The 16814-nt window shown below is 41.9% G+C and overlaps 6 protein-coding genes across 6 annotated transcripts; 5 read left to right on the plus strand and 1 right to left on the minus strand.

Annotated features, from left to right (window-relative positions):
• Positions 1-1230: 1230 nt before the first annotated feature.
• Positions 1231-4774, minus strand: BDB00DRAFT_850189 (WD40-repeat-containing domain protein). Its single transcript, XM_053125415.1, has 11 exons — positions 4482-4774; positions 4278-4391; positions 4106-4189; positions 3752-3987; positions 3337-3673; positions 2677-3263; positions 2414-2599; positions 2245-2341; positions 2077-2162; positions 1884-1999; positions 1231-1824 (listed from the first exon to the last, which is right to left on the minus strand). The coding sequence occupies exons 1-11, from the start codon at positions 4711-4713 to the stop codon at positions 1617-1619; spliced, it is 2283 nt and encodes a 760-aa protein (XP_052974323.1). The 5' UTR covers positions 4714-4774; the 3' UTR covers positions 1231-1616.
• Positions 4775-6236: 1462 nt separating this feature from the next.
• BDB00DRAFT_68721 (fungal-specific transcription factor domain-containing protein) lies at positions 6237-9280 on the plus strand. Its single transcript, XM_053118166.1, has 9 exons — positions 6237-6607; positions 6706-6733; positions 6832-6901; positions 6991-7019; positions 7119-7403; positions 7473-7851; positions 7936-8587; positions 8678-9013; positions 9124-9280. The coding sequence occupies exons 1-9, from the start codon at positions 6364-6366 to the stop codon at positions 9162-9164; spliced, it is 2064 nt and encodes a 687-aa protein (XP_052974324.1). The 5' UTR covers positions 6237-6363; the 3' UTR covers positions 9165-9280.
• Positions 8973-10141, plus strand: BDB00DRAFT_68752 (uncharacterized protein). Its single transcript, XM_053118167.1, has 3 exons — positions 8973-9013; positions 9124-9780; positions 9868-10141. The coding sequence occupies exons 2-3, from the start codon at positions 9396-9398 to the stop codon at positions 10041-10043; spliced, it is 561 nt and encodes a 186-aa protein (XP_052974325.1). The 5' UTR covers positions 8973-9013; positions 9124-9395; the 3' UTR covers positions 10044-10141.
• BDB00DRAFT_68786 (uncharacterized protein) lies at positions 9920-12227 on the plus strand. Its single transcript, XM_053118168.1, has 3 exons — positions 9920-10039; positions 10115-11397; positions 11493-12227. Exons 2-3 carry the CDS (start codon positions 10240-10242, stop codon positions 11979-11981), a joined length of 1647 nt encoding a protein of 548 aa, XP_052974326.1. The 5' UTR covers positions 9920-10039; positions 10115-10239; the 3' UTR covers positions 11982-12227.
• Positions 12228-12923: 696 nt separating this feature from the next.
• On the plus strand, positions 12924-14186 carry BDB00DRAFT_773242 (origin recognition complex subunit 2-domain-containing protein; the record flags this gene model as incomplete). The annotated part of the gene is made up of 1 exon (XM_053120086.1): positions 12924-14186. The coding sequence occupies one exon, from the start codon at positions 12924-12926 to the stop codon at positions 14184-14186; it is 1263 nt and encodes a 420-aa protein (XP_052974327.1).
• Positions 14187-14653: 467 nt separating this feature from the next.
• Positions 14654-16806, plus strand: BDB00DRAFT_877836 (ATP-NAD kinase-like domain-containing protein; the record flags this gene model as incomplete). The annotated part of the gene is made up of 6 exons (XM_053127662.1): positions 14654-14756; positions 14832-14979; positions 15051-15195; positions 15307-15918; positions 16011-16200; positions 16313-16806. 6 exons carry the CDS (start codon positions 14654-14656, stop codon positions 16804-16806), a joined length of 1692 nt encoding a protein of 563 aa, XP_052974328.1.
• Between the last annotated feature and the right edge of the window lie 8 nt (positions 16807-16814).

Here is a 16814-nt window from a genome sequence, read left to right on the forward strand (position 1 = left end):
AATTTTGACAGCTATCTGCTTACGCGTACGAGTTTTCTTAAGCCTGGTTACAGTGAGTTAATTGTTAATCTGAAGACCGTTCCATAGGAAGTGGAAGTTTCACAGGAAACTTGCTCACTGTACTTTCGAGTACTATATACTTTTCAAATGTAAAAAGACTCTGATGTAACATATTAAGTAGAAACTATAGTGAGGATAAGTGCTGGCTTCTTACTTCATAATAAGACCAAGACTACAACATCGAAACATTGCGCCTTACATACATGTCTTACATACATTCAAATGATCCTTGCACCCGAAACAGCCATTTTATCTATAGCTAAAGATCTAGAAGAAGGTAAAAGGAGCAAAAATCCAAATGAATAGGATCTAATGCAGATAGAAGGTGTTGAAGATCTCACGTCTTATGCACGAACTCGCATGTGGAAAAGTGCATATTTTCGCTCCATTGTTTATAGAAACGTATAAATAGTATCTGACAGTTTTCATTACCTTTTTCCTGTTGTAACAACCCATTTGTTTATCTCAATTCTACTGTATTTTTCTCTTTCAGACGCAATTACCGTTATTCACCTTATACTTACTCTCACACGAATTAGCGTCTTAAATCTCTTATGTCTTCTTTTCCCTTTTACCTTTTTATAATAAACACCGATTCCCTACTGCAACAGCTTATGCTCAGGGAATGCTTTACACGTGAAACCAGGTAAAAAAAACTCGTCGCGTAAAAGAGCGCTGCCCAGAGTTCTTTTATAAGTAATTGTTACCTATGTGGACTCGGTAGAAAACTCCCTCCACACAAACAAATGAATTGCTTGATTGATTGAAATCCTGATATCGAGCTTAGTGTGCCATCTAATATTGGGAAAAGGCCAAGAACTTAAAGAAAAGATGGAATGCAAAACTTATATATGCCATTACTGTATAGTGGCAGAACAGAATCCTGTACGATCTCGAAAAAAACAGCGTAATTAAATCCATAGCACTCATTTAGCGAGCAGTTTTACATCAAGAAGTATGACAATAGCTAATTATTCTACAAGGCCATCCAAAAAAACGGAAGATTGATGGATAGACAAAGACTCGTACGCATATGCTGTTCAGTCCCTTTAGCAAAATACTCGTACCTGTAAAAACCCGCTTAGAATTCCTCGTACGCGTAAGAAAAAAAACTCATACCCGTAGCACTTCTCTTGCCAAATATAGACGACGTGCTTTCAGCTTTAATCACCCCATGATGCATATTCATTTTTATTAGGATTTGACATCATAAAAATGAAACTGTTGAATGTCCATGCACGCGAGAAGAAAAGACCGCCAATCTCGGCTTGTAAACTAAAAAAAGGATGTGGAAGTCACTCACCAGATAAACTACTCGAGTAAAAAGAAAGTACAATAAGTACAGTATTACAGTCGGTTAAAAGCGGTAATGAGCAAAACTAATATTAGAGCCTCTTTTGCTTTAGCTAGGAAATTTTAAAAAATAATTCAGTCTTGAAATAAGGCGACAGGTTAAAGAGAACGGGTAAACGAGGGAGAAGAAGAGTCGCCAATATTGAAAGCGAGGGTATATATTATGTACAAAAGACAGAGAGAGAGAGAAGTTCGTCTATTTCTTAAGAGGCTGCTGCGGTGGTAGTAATGCCAGTGGTATTCGTTGATTTTAGATGGCTCAAGGTCGTAATCAATGGTTTTAGTGTACAAGAGTGACCACAACCTGTGGGACACATGGATTCATGGTTAAACCACTCACGCATATGCTCTAAATGGCCACCATGATTGCATCCTTGACACCAGACATACAATCCACGTACCGTTTGATGGCTAAAGATATACAAGTTATCCAACCATTCTAAAAGCGCCCAACAAAAACTTTGATTTACCAAATTGAGCATGGGTTCAGCAGTTGATGACATTTGTCACAAGCCCAGGCACCTTGTGGTGTGCCCATCACCAACTTGAAACAGTTGTTACATGCAATATTGATTGTAGTAGCGTTCTTGATATAAATAAAATTGAGTCGCATTTAGCGCAACAGCTATTTTGTTTTCCTGCGAGAAGAAATGATGCACTTACCTCATTACGCTCTCTTATCCGTGCAACTGGACAAGAATTGATCACTGCTGTTGCAGTTGTCCAGAGCTTAAATCGGTGAAGAAGATCTACATATAGAGCGTTAACATATTTAGCAAAGATCATTCGTGGTCGTATCATATCATTTTAAGTAACAGATCATAGATTCACCAATATAAGCAGCGAACCAGTCTTCGAGGCGATCCGCATTAACATGGATATGATGTCGAAGGACAAGATATAGTGTGACACACATCTGCACATCACCCTAAAAAATCATTTTTAACTTCATCATCTTTTGTATATGCACTAGCTCTAAATCCTTTTCCGCAGAAAGTACCTCTTCCGTGTAATAGTCCAGTAAGTCATTTACAACGCCTTGATGTTGCCAGATTGACCAGAGATGGGTCGTGTCTTCTGAATAGACTGCGCTTGATTGTGTTTCTAAGTCGTCGGCACTATTATCCGTTCCATCGTCATCATCATTTTCGTCTGATGATGATTCAGATTCACTTGATCCATCAGTCTAATATAGCGTTAACATACTGAGCATAAAACACAAAGGATATGGGAAATAAATAATAACTAATAGTAACATTTTACCTGTTGTTGATGTTGTGACGCTAATGATTGCACCACAGCATTATCTTCTTCCGTTTCTTTTTCTCCATCATCATCATCATCATCATCATCATCATCATCATCATCATCATCCTCACCGGGCTGGAAAAGCAAAGCAATGATTTTCCATGTTTGTGATGTCCGATATCGACCCAATTTCCAAGCAACCTCGCTATTCTTTTCACATGACGCCAAAATATCATCGCTGGAACAATCATAATGTTCCGCAAACAACGAGAACGCTTCAAAGTCGAAAAGAGGTAAATGCGCAATGCCGCAACTTTGGGGTGGAAGATACTGGATAACCTCGTCTTCAATGGTCAGTTTTGCGCTTGTTTTTTTCCATTTCTTAGGCTGTGTCGGCTTGGTAGGAACGAGGGATTCATCAACGAAATTTTCTCGTGAACTTCTGTTCACTGTAAAAGCAAGATCGCCTTGAATATTCCATCCTGTGCCGTTTCGTCGTAATCCGTTGATAGGTTCATATGCGTGGTGAATCTCTTGTCGTATGAAGGTTTTGTCTTTGGAGGCGCATGAATATAAAACATCAGAATTGAGCCATTGAAACCCTATAATAAATGTATACATATCGAAAGGATTAGAGTGAAGCTTCTTACAGGAGTAACTACAATAAGACTCTACCTGTAGGCGCTGTATCATGAATATCAAAAGCGTATTTGGCAATATGAGGCCGTCGTATATCCCAGACATGTATACGATTATCTGTCAATAGTGCACATGACGTGATTTCATGCTCATTGCCAGGTCGCCACTGAATACGAGATACTGATGACATTGTTCGGATCGTATACATTGGCCTTCGACTATCCACACTCATGTCCCATACTTTAATTGTCTTGTCGCGGCCTCCACTAGCTACGAAACGTCCTGATGGATGCCAATCCACTGTCAGACAAGGTCCATTATGTGCGCTAAATTTGCGTTCGTAAAGAGCTTTTGGATTTCGCATATCCCATTTCTTAGATAAAAAAAGAATACATAGTATTTAATGTCACACATTATAGACACAACGCACATGATCCTTCTTATATTTTACCTGAATTGTACCCGTTTCAAACGCAGCAGCAAATTCATGTTGATGAACAGGATTGAATTGTACATCGCGTACTGATTCTGACTTGCCCTCAAATCGATACCGGGAAGCGAGCTTGGGGTCACGCAAATCCCAACATTTCATGGTTCCATCTTGTGATGCGCTTAGCAGGATATTACCATTGTCCGGTTGAAAGCAGACACGGTTTACAGCACGCGAATGTTCGTTAATGACACGTTCTGTGGTGGAAATCAAGAAAATTATGCATAAGTTGTTGTTATTCGCTTAGTGAGTGCAATTATGATTTTACCCTAACTCTTTCACATCACTGAGTCCCCCCCCCTTCTTGTACTTTACCTGCCCGACGACCCGTGGTTCTGTTGATATCCCACAAAATAATTGCACCGTTTGTTGCAGCTGTTGCCAGCTTGGTTTTCGTTGCTGCAGTACACGTTACAGAGTTTGTTAGCTCGAGGACATATTGCACTTAGTCACGAAGGTTACAATAAAAGAGAGACTCCATGTGTACCATTGTTTCCCCATTTGACGTCGTTGCTGTTATAGTTGGTGCTTAAATGGCTACCTGCACGCAAATTTAATACTTCGCGTACCTGGTTTGGGTTTACAGCCAAGATCTTTAAAACTGAAAAAACAGAATATCATAAAAATTGCAGTAAAACACTATTAGATAGGGGTCATTATGAAGAAAAGTTTCGTGTAATTCCTTTTGTACCATCACGTCCAGCTACTGCTACAGCTTCACTGTCAGGCGATATCGCGATTGCAGTAAGTGCACCTTGTAAGCGATACCGAACAAGTCCATCGTGGCTGCCATCGTGATACTCGGGTTCAGTTATTGTATCTGACGAAAGTCGAGCTGTTGCCTGTGAAACAATACGTTGCATGCGACCACTGCTTGTTGATCCGGCAGAGTTCGGTCGATTGGACTTGCGCATGCTGTTCATATTATTTCCAAGGTCTTTTATGTATAGATGAAAAAGAAAAAGGTTCCGAACGAAGGGAGGCAAACTCCGCGGATCAAGAGGTCCTCTTGGCTTGTCTCTTTAATGCGCACAGACTACACGAACAACGTTCAGTTATGCTATAGTTCATGAGTGTACTATTGAATTTCTACTATAAAGTAATCTTCCTCTTTCTCTCGTTTCATATTTCTAATTGAGGCAGTACTCCGTATACGTACACTTGTCGATAATCTCTCCTGCTACTGGATGTGCGTTACTTATTGCCCTCGTTGACATGGCCATGCACAAGAGAGCAAATAGGAGCACGAAGGTCCCTCCAAGGACCCACTCAAACCAAATCTCAGATTTTGCAGTGTGCTCAACCACAAAAGATATTCTTGGTAGTATCGCAAACATCAGTGATAAAACAACATAACGATGAAACACAAATAAGACGTCCTGTACACTTTTATACCAATAATTCAGTAGATATTAATTGCTTTTAGTTGGGGGTCAAAACAGGTGGCACCATACAAAGAAACTTCACGAAGGGCAAGCTCGACCGGCGTCACGATGAGCGGTTGCATCGATATATTTATTGTTATGTGATAATGAGGTGAATGATTAATTGACTATGCTTAATTCGAGCTATTTGTAATCAATTATTGATATAATTCATGCTCGATCCAGTAATAGTTAACACAGCCATAGCAATCACCAAACTAAAAAACAACAGTTACTGATATCTCTTTTCTTGCTTTATAAATAAGATGACGATAGAACATTATAGGCTATCTGTTAGATAGCGAATATTTGCGGAAAATAATAGCCGAAGATATCAAATCAGACATTGCAAAATATACAGTACGCAGTAAGGTTCATGGTCCTTGCTTTTAAGAGAAAAAAAAAAGGCGACAACGAAATTGGCTCCGGACGTTGTTTACAAACAGGGTGGCAATCATCAGAGATGTTGCTGTGACGCTTATCGCTGTTTTGTTCCTTCTGTCTGTTTTGCTTTCTAACCATCGTTGGAAGCACGATATCTATAATACGGACAGGTTTAGTGTATCAGGTATCCAATACACGTAACTGATGCTCTTATCCATTCATCAGTAATAAACAGCATAAAAAGATGTGTGAGTTATAAAATCTTCCTTCCTTGTACATCGTATGCTTTATCATTAAGCAGATCAAATTCGATCTTACGAATGACGATTGAAATTTCCAAATCTATGGATTAATGGCGACACGAAAACAAAAACGTAAAAAGTTAGTATAGTCGTGTCTGTTAATGTTATACACCTATATTGGAGCCTTTCCCAGTCGTGTGAGAGAAAAAGGACTGCAATTCTTTGGTAACCAAGCGAATAAGGGAATCACACGACGATGATGCAGGACATCTGATCTGTCAAGACAGGGCAAGTCGTACAACCGCCACTTCGGCTCCCGACGCGGCTAATCTGATTGACCGCACCAATGTTACGGAAGATTCGGAAAAGATTCCTGAGAAATCATTCTTCATCCAGCGGGTAAAGACAGGTACAAAAACGATGCAATATACAATATATTGTCGTTTCCTCTTTATTGCGCACACTCTTTCTTTCCTTCTATTTTATTCTTGCAACATTCTTGATAGTTACTCTAAAGGAAAACATGGAATCAACTTTGCGATCCAAACAACATTCGACAAGTCATTCGACTAAATCAGCAGCTCCTCAGCCAACCTTCACTACTGCTACTACTACTACTGCTGCTACCAATACCATTTCCAAATCACCGCCGTTGCTCGCTCCTGCCATAACTGCAACGAGTGGTTCTTCTTCTACTATTATACAAAGCCATTCCGAGACGATTGATCTGACAACGCCACCTCGTCGCACGCGTATTACTCGAGCGTGTAAGCAATAAGATCAGTTTTCTGTCTGTCTGTCTGTCTGTCTGTCTTTTTGTTTCTTGGGCTTTTTCTAAATCAAGCACCATCTACTTAAATATCAGGTGACACGTGTCGACGGAAAAAGATAAAGTATGATCCGCACAGCCGGCTATTTACTCACTATGGCGTGTAATCCATTTGATGCAATTAGTAACAATCCTGCCCTCCTCCTCCCTTTTCCTCAATAGATGTGATGTAAACACGACGCAGCCATGCACTACGTGTCGACAATACCAGTGGAATTGCACTTTTAATGATGTAAATGTACAAAAGTATTACCAGGGAGAAAAAAAGTAGTACAACGAAATTTAACTACAACTGCCATCCCTAACCGACTTCATTTTTAGACAGCTAAAAAACGAGGACCACCGAAAGGGTAAAGTACAATTTCAGATGTTGATATCGAAAAGATGGCCAAGGGCTCTTGATCTAATGGTTTTCTTTATATATTTACAACTGTTGCAAAATTCTCCAGATACATCGAAAGTCTCGAAACACGACTGGAGAAAATGGAGCATTTGCTACAGCAGATGCAAGATAAGAAACGAAAGCGGCCCAATTCGTCTTCTGCCCTCTGTATAAAGAATATACTAGCCGACGAGGACGATCAAGAACACAGTAAGCAAGACAAAGATGAAAGCGATGACGAAGATCATCCTGCGGTCAAAAGAAACACACTATCATCGCCATCGCCACCACCATCATACAAACTAGGAACATTAACAACGGAGTCGTCTTTGATCGATTCATTACTCCACAAGTACGTATCCTAAAGGTTTTATTGTTGGATGACAGACAAACCCCCTTTCTAATTTTTAAAGGACCATAGGTTTTTTAACATCCATACTATTACGATGCCTGTTATTGACAAGAGCGCGTTTTTTGCAATATATAATGCTAAGAAGCATAACAATGTTAGCAGCAGTGACTGCATTAGCGCTACTACGATTTCACAATCACTTGTATACGCCATGTGCGCTTACACCTGCTATCGACTATCAGCAAAGGATCCCTTGTTTGAAACTAACAAACCGAGTCGCGACACTGCGTTCAGATACTTTACGGACAAGGCCGCCGACCTCATCAAAGATGAATATTTCGTTTCGCGACTGGCAACAGTTCAAGCGCTTATCTTGATTTGTGCACAGCCCGTTGTGGCCACCGATCAGAATCGTAACTGGGTTTTTAGCGGCTTGGCTGTCAGGATGGTAAGCACAATTGTTCCACTGTGTAATGTGTTCTTGTCAAGATGATGAGCCAAAAAAATTACTTTAAATTGATTGAGAATATAGGCTCAAGAGTTTCGATTACACCGACTAGCAACAAATCCTCCTTCTACCATCCAAGACGAAAAGCAACTGAACTGGTACAAACGAATATGGTGCGCCGTGTACAATATTGATCGATGGAACGCTGCAGCCATGGGTCGTCCACTTGCAATTGCCGATGCCGACTGCGACATTGCCTTGCCAACGCTACCGCATTCATCATCAGATGATTATCACCATCACGTTATCTTTATCTATCTGACAAAACTATCCTGCATTCTTGGTGAAATCTTAAGGACAATTTACACGCCACAGGCCAAGTACTATCTTCATCAATCACCGTCGTCATCGTCGTCGTCGACAGCAACAACAACCACAGGAGCAGGAGCAGCGGCTGTGGAACAGTTGTTGCAACGGTTACAGTGTGAACTGACACGATGGTTTGACGCGTTTTCAGCACAAGACATTATACCAGAAGAAAAGGCGTGGCCACTGACGGTTTGTTATTACGGCGTCACCTTAATGTTATACAGACCCTTCATTGACAACATTTGTAATGGCCGGTACGATCATATCCGGGCTTCGGAAAATTGCTCCGAGATTGCAAGGAAAATGACCAGTCTTGTCAGAGCAGCAAACAAATTGGATCTCGTACGCTTTGGTTTTATCTTTATAGGTAAAACGGTCAATACTTCTCTGCTGACCCTTTTTTTAAACACAATCAACAAAAAAAGATCGATTGACTGATATGAATGGTCTGCAATAGGATATTCAATCTATCAAGGATTGCTTATTCATGTATATGACATGTTTAGTGAGAATCTAAAAACTGCAGCAGCAGGACGCGAGTATGTCCGTGTCACCGTGGATGAGTGCCTGATTCCGCTCTGTGATGAGCTATCAGATGCTTCAGATATAAAGCTTATCATGGCATCTACGATGGAACTACTCAAGTCCGAAGGATCCAAATATGCGCAACAGCAGCAGCAAGAGCAGGGCCAACAAAAAGATGAAGAGAACGATCAGAGATGGAGACAGATACTTGGTTCTGCAGGTCCTCCACTTAATGAACTGGGATGGGCGGGTGAAATTAATTGGACAGGTAAGTGAAAACAAAGAGAGCCCTATTGCTACTACTTGGTCATGATAGCTAGTGGTCTCTCTGTGTGTCTAGGAAACGCACGCATGTATTTATGCATTATCTATTGTTAGTGTGGAACCACTCGCCATCCATGCTGTTGCAAAAACAGTAACTGTTTTCGAGGTCCAAGCGCCGCTATTCCCTCCCTAAACTCGCAATGCTTGTGTGTGACAGAAAAAGCATGCTTTTGAGTGAATGCGTACATAATACCCATTTCTTTATAATTCTTTCTCACTCACCCACCCTCTCTTCCCCTGTTATTTCTTTGTTGTCTAAACACACATTTTCCGAGTCTCCCTCACGCAAACACACACAAATATAAATAATAATAACCATAATAGTAATGCCGAATGGTGGTCGAGTCGATGCCATTGGCGATGATTTCACCGACCTCGACAGCATTCTTGAACAGGATGGCCGTTACACGCCTGGTTCCAATCTCCACTACAATAATAGCAATAACATCAACAGTAGCAATGGCAACAATCATGGATATCGAATCAGTTTCCAAAGTGTAGACGATGACGAATTGCATCGCCTTATGCGTGCACTAGTCACTCCAGTGCCTCATCGTTATTCGTCCGGGTCTCCTTGCAGCACCGAAAATATCGATTGGCGTCTTAAGCGACATGATGACACGGCTTCTCAGGCCAGTGATTCTTCGTCCAGTCGTAACCCAAACAACAATAGAAGTGAAAGCGTTATGTTGTTTAAGAAAATAAACGATGGTATAAAGATCTTTTCTTCTTTTTTGTTAATATCTACAATCATCGACGGGTGTGCTCAAAATGGAGCGTTACGGTTTTTGATATTAGGTGATGAGGATGTATCATTCGACTTGGTGGCAAGTGACCTTAACGATTTTATCGATCCAGTCATGCTGGAAGGTATCATGTCGCGGCCTGCAAGTCGCGCGCCTCGATCTACTACTCCTGGCCAACAGCAACTACGACAACAACCTCCACTAACACCGACTATTCCGGAAAGGTAAAACAAAACTTGATATTGTAAGCAAAAAGTTACAACTTAGCCGATATAAACATATTAGGAAGATTAGACAAGACAGTAAAAGGCAGCAGCAAAAACAACATCGCGCATCGTCAAACGTATCCACAGCAGCACCAGCACCAGCACCAGCTACCACTAATGCTACCAATACTACAAGAGCGGGAGTCTCTGATCACAATATGGACAGCGACGAACGCATGAACGAAATGCTATCCAAGTCTGCACAAAAGACGCGCGAGTTACTTGAAGCCATGGAACGATCTTTGAAAACAGAGCAAACGTACGCCACTCGCCGTCAACAACTGGTTGATGAACGTAGACACAGTAGTATCACTACCACGAATAATAACACCAGAGCAGCACCACCACCACTCGTAGCAGTACCACAACAACCTCGGAATCAACAACAGCGAACACGCATGATCTCTGCTAGTGAAGAAAAAGTCCAGCAAAAGCGGCAGAGTTTGGATATGGAGGGCATGTTGGCTTTGCGACGCGATAGTGATGCCATCATTGAACGACGACTTTCTTTACTTAAAGTGCGTGCCAATAAACTGTTGCAGACAGACGAGCATCAACAACAGCTGAATGACAATGATAAGAGACGACGTCGTTGGTCGTTTACGCCGATTGAAGAAAATCCCTCGTCGCCACCGCCGACTACAACTACAACCTCTCACCGTCCTCAGGACAGTGTTGACAACATGGATACCAGCAATAAACCCATTGTCGATCGTATGCCTGTCTTTCAAAGTGTACGGGCACGAACTCTCTCAATGCGAGAAACCCGGCATGAAAAGACGAGCAGACCCTATCATGAAGAGACAACAACAGCTCCCATTCTATCTTCATCATCATCAAACTCAGAAGCTACTACAATATCTCCTTATTTTTCTGCCACGGCAACAGGCTCTGATGCTTTGTCACATGGCAATAACAAGCAGTACTATCACCACAATCATCATGTGGAAGAAAAAGGAGAAGAGAAGAAGATGGAGGTTGAGAATCAAACGGAACGTGTGTCGTACATGCGTCGTGCAGATCTTTGTAAAAATACCAACAACAACGACAACCATAGTAGTAGTGTGAAAGAGATGTCCAACAAACAGCAGCCATCCGCACAGTATCGTCAATCAATCTCATCAAGGAGACACACGTTGTCGTCGTCAGCCGCGAACAGTACTATGAATACTGAATTGATGTCTGATGATCGTAATAAGCGACGATTAAGACGGCTGTCACCCACGCGTAATACCAGTAGCACTAGTAGTGGCAATTATGGTAATGGACAACAACAACCGCAGCATACGATGACAGCAGAAAAATTACGAAAGAGAGTAAGAAAAAACGAACAAAATATCGGTTATAGTTTAACGATGGGGGAACCTTAAATATCTTGTTGCTAAATGCACTATCTAACAAAAACACATAGCATAGTACAATTATCACAGCAGGCGACCTTGACCTGCCACCATCCCCTACTACGGCAACAGGCAAATCGGTCACTGAAACGGCAAAGGAACTTTTGAACAGTATCCGACAACGACGTCAAAGCACAGCTGAGCATCATCACCATCCTTCTTCTACTTCTACTACTACTACGCGTGCTACCCGAACAACATACCATCAATACCACCCACAGCATGAAGAACAGCGACAACAAGAGGCAGAAGCACGCCAAGCACGGCTACGTATGCGACGCAATACAGTCGTAGCCAATGGGCTCGACTATCATGATAAAGTCGACAATGACATTGTGGATGAAGATCGCATTACTCGTCGTATGCATCGATTATCAATTGCTGCTGACGACCATTATACAAAGAAACAGCCATCATCCTCCACAAGAAGCAAGTATCTCTACAATGAAGAAACAAATGGTAATATCAGATCGTCATCGTATAAGCATTATCTCGCCTAAAGATAGCCACCCACCCCATCCCCCCGGCCAGTACCACCACTTGCTCCTCATCCTCAAATCCGTCGTTTTCTATACATATCTCCATCTTCTCCAAACAATCCATACACTTACTGCTACTGTCATAAAACAACTTGTTCTATATTATTAATCTGTAAACTGTACATATACAATCAAAAAATTTCCCCATTTGCTTTAATTGTACTGTGTCTGACCTGAAAAAAAAAATATTTGATAATAATTTCAAGTTAGACGCCCTTACTTTCCTCTTCTTCACACTGTAAAAAGTAAAAAGATAAATAAATGGCGGATTCAACAACTGTACCTGTCATTATACAAGGGGACGACGCGATCGAAACGCACATTGTGTCTGCTGTCGATGCCGAAACTATACAGAAAGAAGAAGCATTGGGCAAACAAATCAAGAGGAAAGGCGGAAGAGGAGGCACAAAGAAACGATCATTATCGTCGCGTCGAATGGGAGTAGACAAGGCTGCAGAACTTGGCCTTACGGAAGAAAAAGCATCAACAACAACTACGACCAAACGATCTGCAGCAAGTCGAGTGATTCGTGTCAGTCGTCGTAATTATGAAGCCAAGTTACAAGAACAACTCCAATTACAAAAACAACAAGAGCAACAGCAGAAAGAACGAGAAGAACAAGGCATGAGTGAAGACGTTGAACATCACTATACCCTTTTACGTTCCCATTCCAATGAAGCATCGTCAGGTACTACGCATCCACAGAAACATTCACGTACTCGTCAGCGTCAACAAAATGAAAAAGAAGGAACAGCAAATGACGACGCCGACCAAGACGACGACGACACCAACGAGGCTGATGAAGATTCTGCTGTCGAAGATAAAGAAAACAATACGGGTCGATCGATATTTGGATTCAGGAAACAACATGGCAAGTCTATGCAATCCATGATGAAAAAGGCTATGGAGGAGCAACAAGAAAGTACTACTACTACTACTACTACAAGAAAGGGTGGTAGTAAACGCTCTACTGCCAAACAATCTGTGGATCACGGAAAACGACGACGGATACAACGACAGATTGAACTTTTAAAAGACGACCGACAAAGTGACGAAGACGACGATGAAGAAAAAGAGGAAGAAAGCGACGACGAAGAAGATCATGACACGGATGTGTTGGTTGGAACTGAAGGCTATTTCCAAGCCTTACAGGGCAAATCCCAAACGTCCAACAACACCATGTCAAAACTGCCTGTGCTGGAACCACAAGAATTCTATGACATTCTCGAGACAATGGCACTGGCCAAACATGCTGACGACATTGCCACCTTGTTTTCAATGCACAAGTTACATTTCAACGAATGGTACTTTAAACTCCATGCCGGGTTCAATCTGTTGTTATATGGCTATGGTTCGAAACGACGGCTTGTCAACGATTTTGTGCAATCGTCCATGACCGATGGTGTCGTCCTTATGATCAATGGATTTTTCCCTTCCATCACCATCAAGGCTAGCTTATCCAAACTGGTCGTCGATGCGCTGGACGTCACTGCTTCCCCACCCGCACAAATGCAAGATCTTGTAGCATTGATCAGCAACTATTTCATGGATGAAAACCGTAGCTACGAACGCCTCTATCTGATTGTCCACAACATTGACGGCAGCACATTACGTAACGAACGATCACAACAAGCATTATCAATGTTGGCAGACACGCCCAACATTCATTTGATTGCCACGATTGATCATATCAATGCCGGGTTGTTGTGGGACAATGTCAAGACGTCCCGATTCAATTGGCTCTGGCACGACGCAACGACATTTGATGATTATTTGGTTGAAACAAGCTTTGAAAACTCATTGTTGATGCGGTCTGGAGAATTGGGCGGTGCGCGTGGCATCCAGTATGTGTTGCGGTCCTTGACGTCTAATGGCCGTGGCGTGTTCCGGGTATTGGCAGAACATCAGTTGATGGAGATGGAAATGGAAGGAAACGATACGGCAAGAGCTAACGAGTCGATGGGATTACCGTATCATCGCTATTATGATGCGTGTCGTGAAAGCTTTTTGGTGTCAAACGACACTCAATTGCGATCGTTGCTCACGGAATTCATTGATCACAAGATCATTCATGCCAAACGGTCGGCGGATGGCACAGAGGTGTTTTACATACCCTTGGACAAGTCGACTCTGTGCAATGTCTTGGAAGAAATATCGGATCAGTAGTAGTTTCATCTTGAACTTCATTTTCACTTTTGTACATAGCATTTCTTTCTTTCTTTCTTTTACATCCCTGGCATTTTCATTCCCCATATATATCCCTCCCTCCCTTTTAACTTTCTCGGTTTACTGAATACATACATTTATATTATACTCGCTCAGCCCAATCCCTTACACTTGTGCTGGAGAAGCTTACTCCATATGGCTGTGTAACCATCAAACAAACAGAACTGTCTATACGTGATAGCATAAATCGAATGATGCTGTCAGTTGAAATGACAATGGAATATGTTTTTCAACCCGCGGCCATTTTTTCTAAAGCCAAATATATAACAAACACTACATGGCATCCGACATCAAACGAGGCCCCCTGCCAGCTAATATTGCTGTTACGTCTGCCCCTCTTTTCTTCTTATTATTACTATATTCCCCACAATCCGGACGACGACTGTAACGTCAAAAAATAAAAAGACATGGCAGAAGGAATCGTACACGAATCCAAAAGACATCGGACTGCAGGACCAGCGGCCCCACTCACGGAACAAAGCATTACAAACCTCGGCAATAATCTTAATAGTATGTTTAAAGAAAATGCTACTAACTGTACAAAATATCCATACATACGAGCCTAACTATACCCTATTTATCAAGTCAAGCACTGGATGAACTGGGAGAAGCATATGGACACAATCATGATCATGACCAAGCCATATGATAACTCGCTTGTTCGATATACACGTCAAGTAGCCGAATGGATCATTACCACGCAATCGTCTGGAAGGGAGGAGCCATTTACAGTGTAACGTGTATTAATTCTAGTTCTCATTGAATGATAAAGAAGAATCTAACAAAAAGTTTTTCGTCAAAAAGTTATGTGGATGGACACTTGGAAAACTCAAAGCGATTTGGGTATCAGGAATTAGTAAAACAAAACGACGTTTTTAAAAAACATCTCAAGTTTTGGACACCCAAGCTATGTTTCAAGAGTCCAGAAATGTTCCATTTGATTATTCTGGTATGTTCATTTTTTAAAGTATCATCAGCAACGGCACTGTATGGCAAACAGCTCCCTTTCCTTTTATATACATCACCTTATTAAACCATTGTGTATAACGGGGCATGACAGTTAGGAGGCGATGGAACCGTTTTGTTCACGTCTTGGTTATTCCAGACCTACGTACCCCCTATCATTCCATTCCATCTCGGATCACTTAGCTTTTTGACACCATTCCCTTTCAAGGAATATCAAAAGTCGCTCCACGAAGTGTTTAGTGGGAAAGGTCCACGCATCGCACTAAGGATGCGTCTCTCATGCACCATCTATCGCTATGTGGATGATCCGGACTACTGCAAGACCCGTGAAGCCAAACAGTGTGCTATTACAGGTGCTATATGGACGCGTAAAGCGCAAAGTGACGGCAAAGACATGCGGTGTCAGTGGCAGCTCATGGAAACCGAGTGGATGAAGGATCATGTGATTAACCAAGATGGAGAGCAAGAGGCGACAAACGACGAGGCCACTCAGAATAATGATGACGATGATAGCCACACACGACCAATCCCATGCTACACGACCGTGCCTGGTGAAAATTTCCAAGTATTGAATGAACTAGTCGTGGATCGAGGCCCGTCGTCTTATATGGCCACGTTGGAATTGTTTGGTGATGAACAACACTTGTGTACAGTCGAAGCGGATGGATTGGTGATAGCCACCCCCACTGGCTCCACTGCTTATTCTGTAAGTATTAATACAGACCACACTAAAGTTGCCAAAAGAAAACGGATTGCAACCAAAAAAAAAAGCTAAAAGTGAACAACACCAACTGTTAGTTATCCGCGGGCGGATCTTTGTGCCATCCATGCGTACCTGCTATCCTTATTACACCCATCTGTGCTCACACGCTCAATTTTAGACCCATGCTACTGCCACATACAACCACGGTCCGTGTGGTAGTACGATCCACCGCACGGTCTACAGCGTATTGTAGCTTTGATGGCAAATATCGGGTCGAGCTTAGACGTAAGTAGTATACTTTTTCTCCTACATCTTGAGCAAAAAATTATAACCAGATATGCGTGTATATATACGTCTGTGGCTCTGAATTCTTTGGTTTTGGTTGTGTTATTTTTAGGTGGTGACCATATTAGCATCACATTTTCACGTTATGCCATGCCGACGATCTCTCGTAAGGATACAAACCATGATTGGTTCGAGTCATTACAAAAGTGTCTCATGTGGAGCCAACGGGCTCAACAAAAGCCATTTGTCGTCGTCGAATCCCATAAAAAAAAGAATAAGCACACTAAACGTCATATCGTCACAGAAGAAGAAGAAGGAGGACGTGAACACGGCGATGGTCAAACAACAGCAAAAACTGCTACTACTACTTCAGGGACAAACACACCCTCAACAACAACAACAACAACAACGTCGGAGAGTGGTAGCGAACAAGTGTTTGCATGTATTGATCAAGACGAGGATCCAAAGAAACAAAAACCGGTCAGCGACGAGACATCCAATCAGGATGATGACGAGGAGGACGACCAAGAAGACGAAAGCTTTGAACTAGTGCCTTGGACTGAAGAAGAATTGTATCGAGAAATGATGACTTTGCTTAAAAAATAGAAAGGAAA

The sequence above is a fragment of the Zychaea mexicana genome, assembly GCF_025766255.1.
Source record: "Zychaea mexicana strain RSA 1403 chromosome Unknown BDB00scaffold_118, whole genome shotgun sequence".
NCBI lineage: Eukaryota > Fungi > Mucoromycota > Mucoromycetes > Mucorales > Lichtheimiaceae > Zychaea > Zychaea mexicana.

Excerpts from the sequence above, each read along its gene's own strand:
- BDB00DRAFT_850189 (XM_053125415.1), bottom strand. The coding sequence starts at position 4,713 with ATGAACAGCATGCGCAAGTCCAATCGACCGAACTCTGCCGGATCAACA. Across the intron at positions 2,342-2,413 it reads TGGACTATTACACGGAAGAG|GGTGATGTGCAGATGTGTGT; the intron begins GTACTTTCTGCG and ends ATGATTTTTTAG. Across the intron at positions 1,825-1,883 it reads CTGAACCCATGCTCAATTTG|CCATCAAACGGTACGTGGAT; the intron begins GTAAATCAAAGT and ends GTATATCTTTAG.
- BDB00DRAFT_68721 (XM_053118166.1), top strand. The coding sequence starts at position 6,364 with ATGGAATCAACTTTGCGATCCAAACAACATTCGACAAGTCATTCGACT. Across the intron at positions 6,734-6,831 it reads TGTCGACGGAAAAAGATAAA|ATGTGATGTAAACACGACGC; the intron begins GTATGATCCGCA and ends TTTCCTCAATAG. Across the intron at positions 9,014-9,123 it reads GGGTGAAATTAATTGGACAG|TGTGGAACCACTCGCCATCC; the intron begins GTAAGTGAAAAC and ends ATCTATTGTTAG.
- BDB00DRAFT_68752 (XM_053118167.1), top strand. The coding sequence starts at position 9,396 with ATGCCGAATGGTGGTCGAGTCGATGCCATTGGCGATGATTTCACCGAC. Across the intron at positions 9,781-9,867 it reads GTTTAAGAAAATAAACGATG|GTGATGAGGATGTATCATTC; the intron begins GTATAAAGATCT and ends TTTTGATATTAG.
- BDB00DRAFT_68786 (XM_053118168.1), top strand. The coding sequence starts at position 10,240 with ATGGACAGCGACGAACGCATGAACGAAATGCTATCCAAGTCTGCACAA. Across the intron at positions 11,398-11,492 it reads CAGAAAAATTACGAAAGAGA|CATAGTACAATTATCACAGC; the intron begins GTAAGAAAAAAC and ends AAAAACACATAG.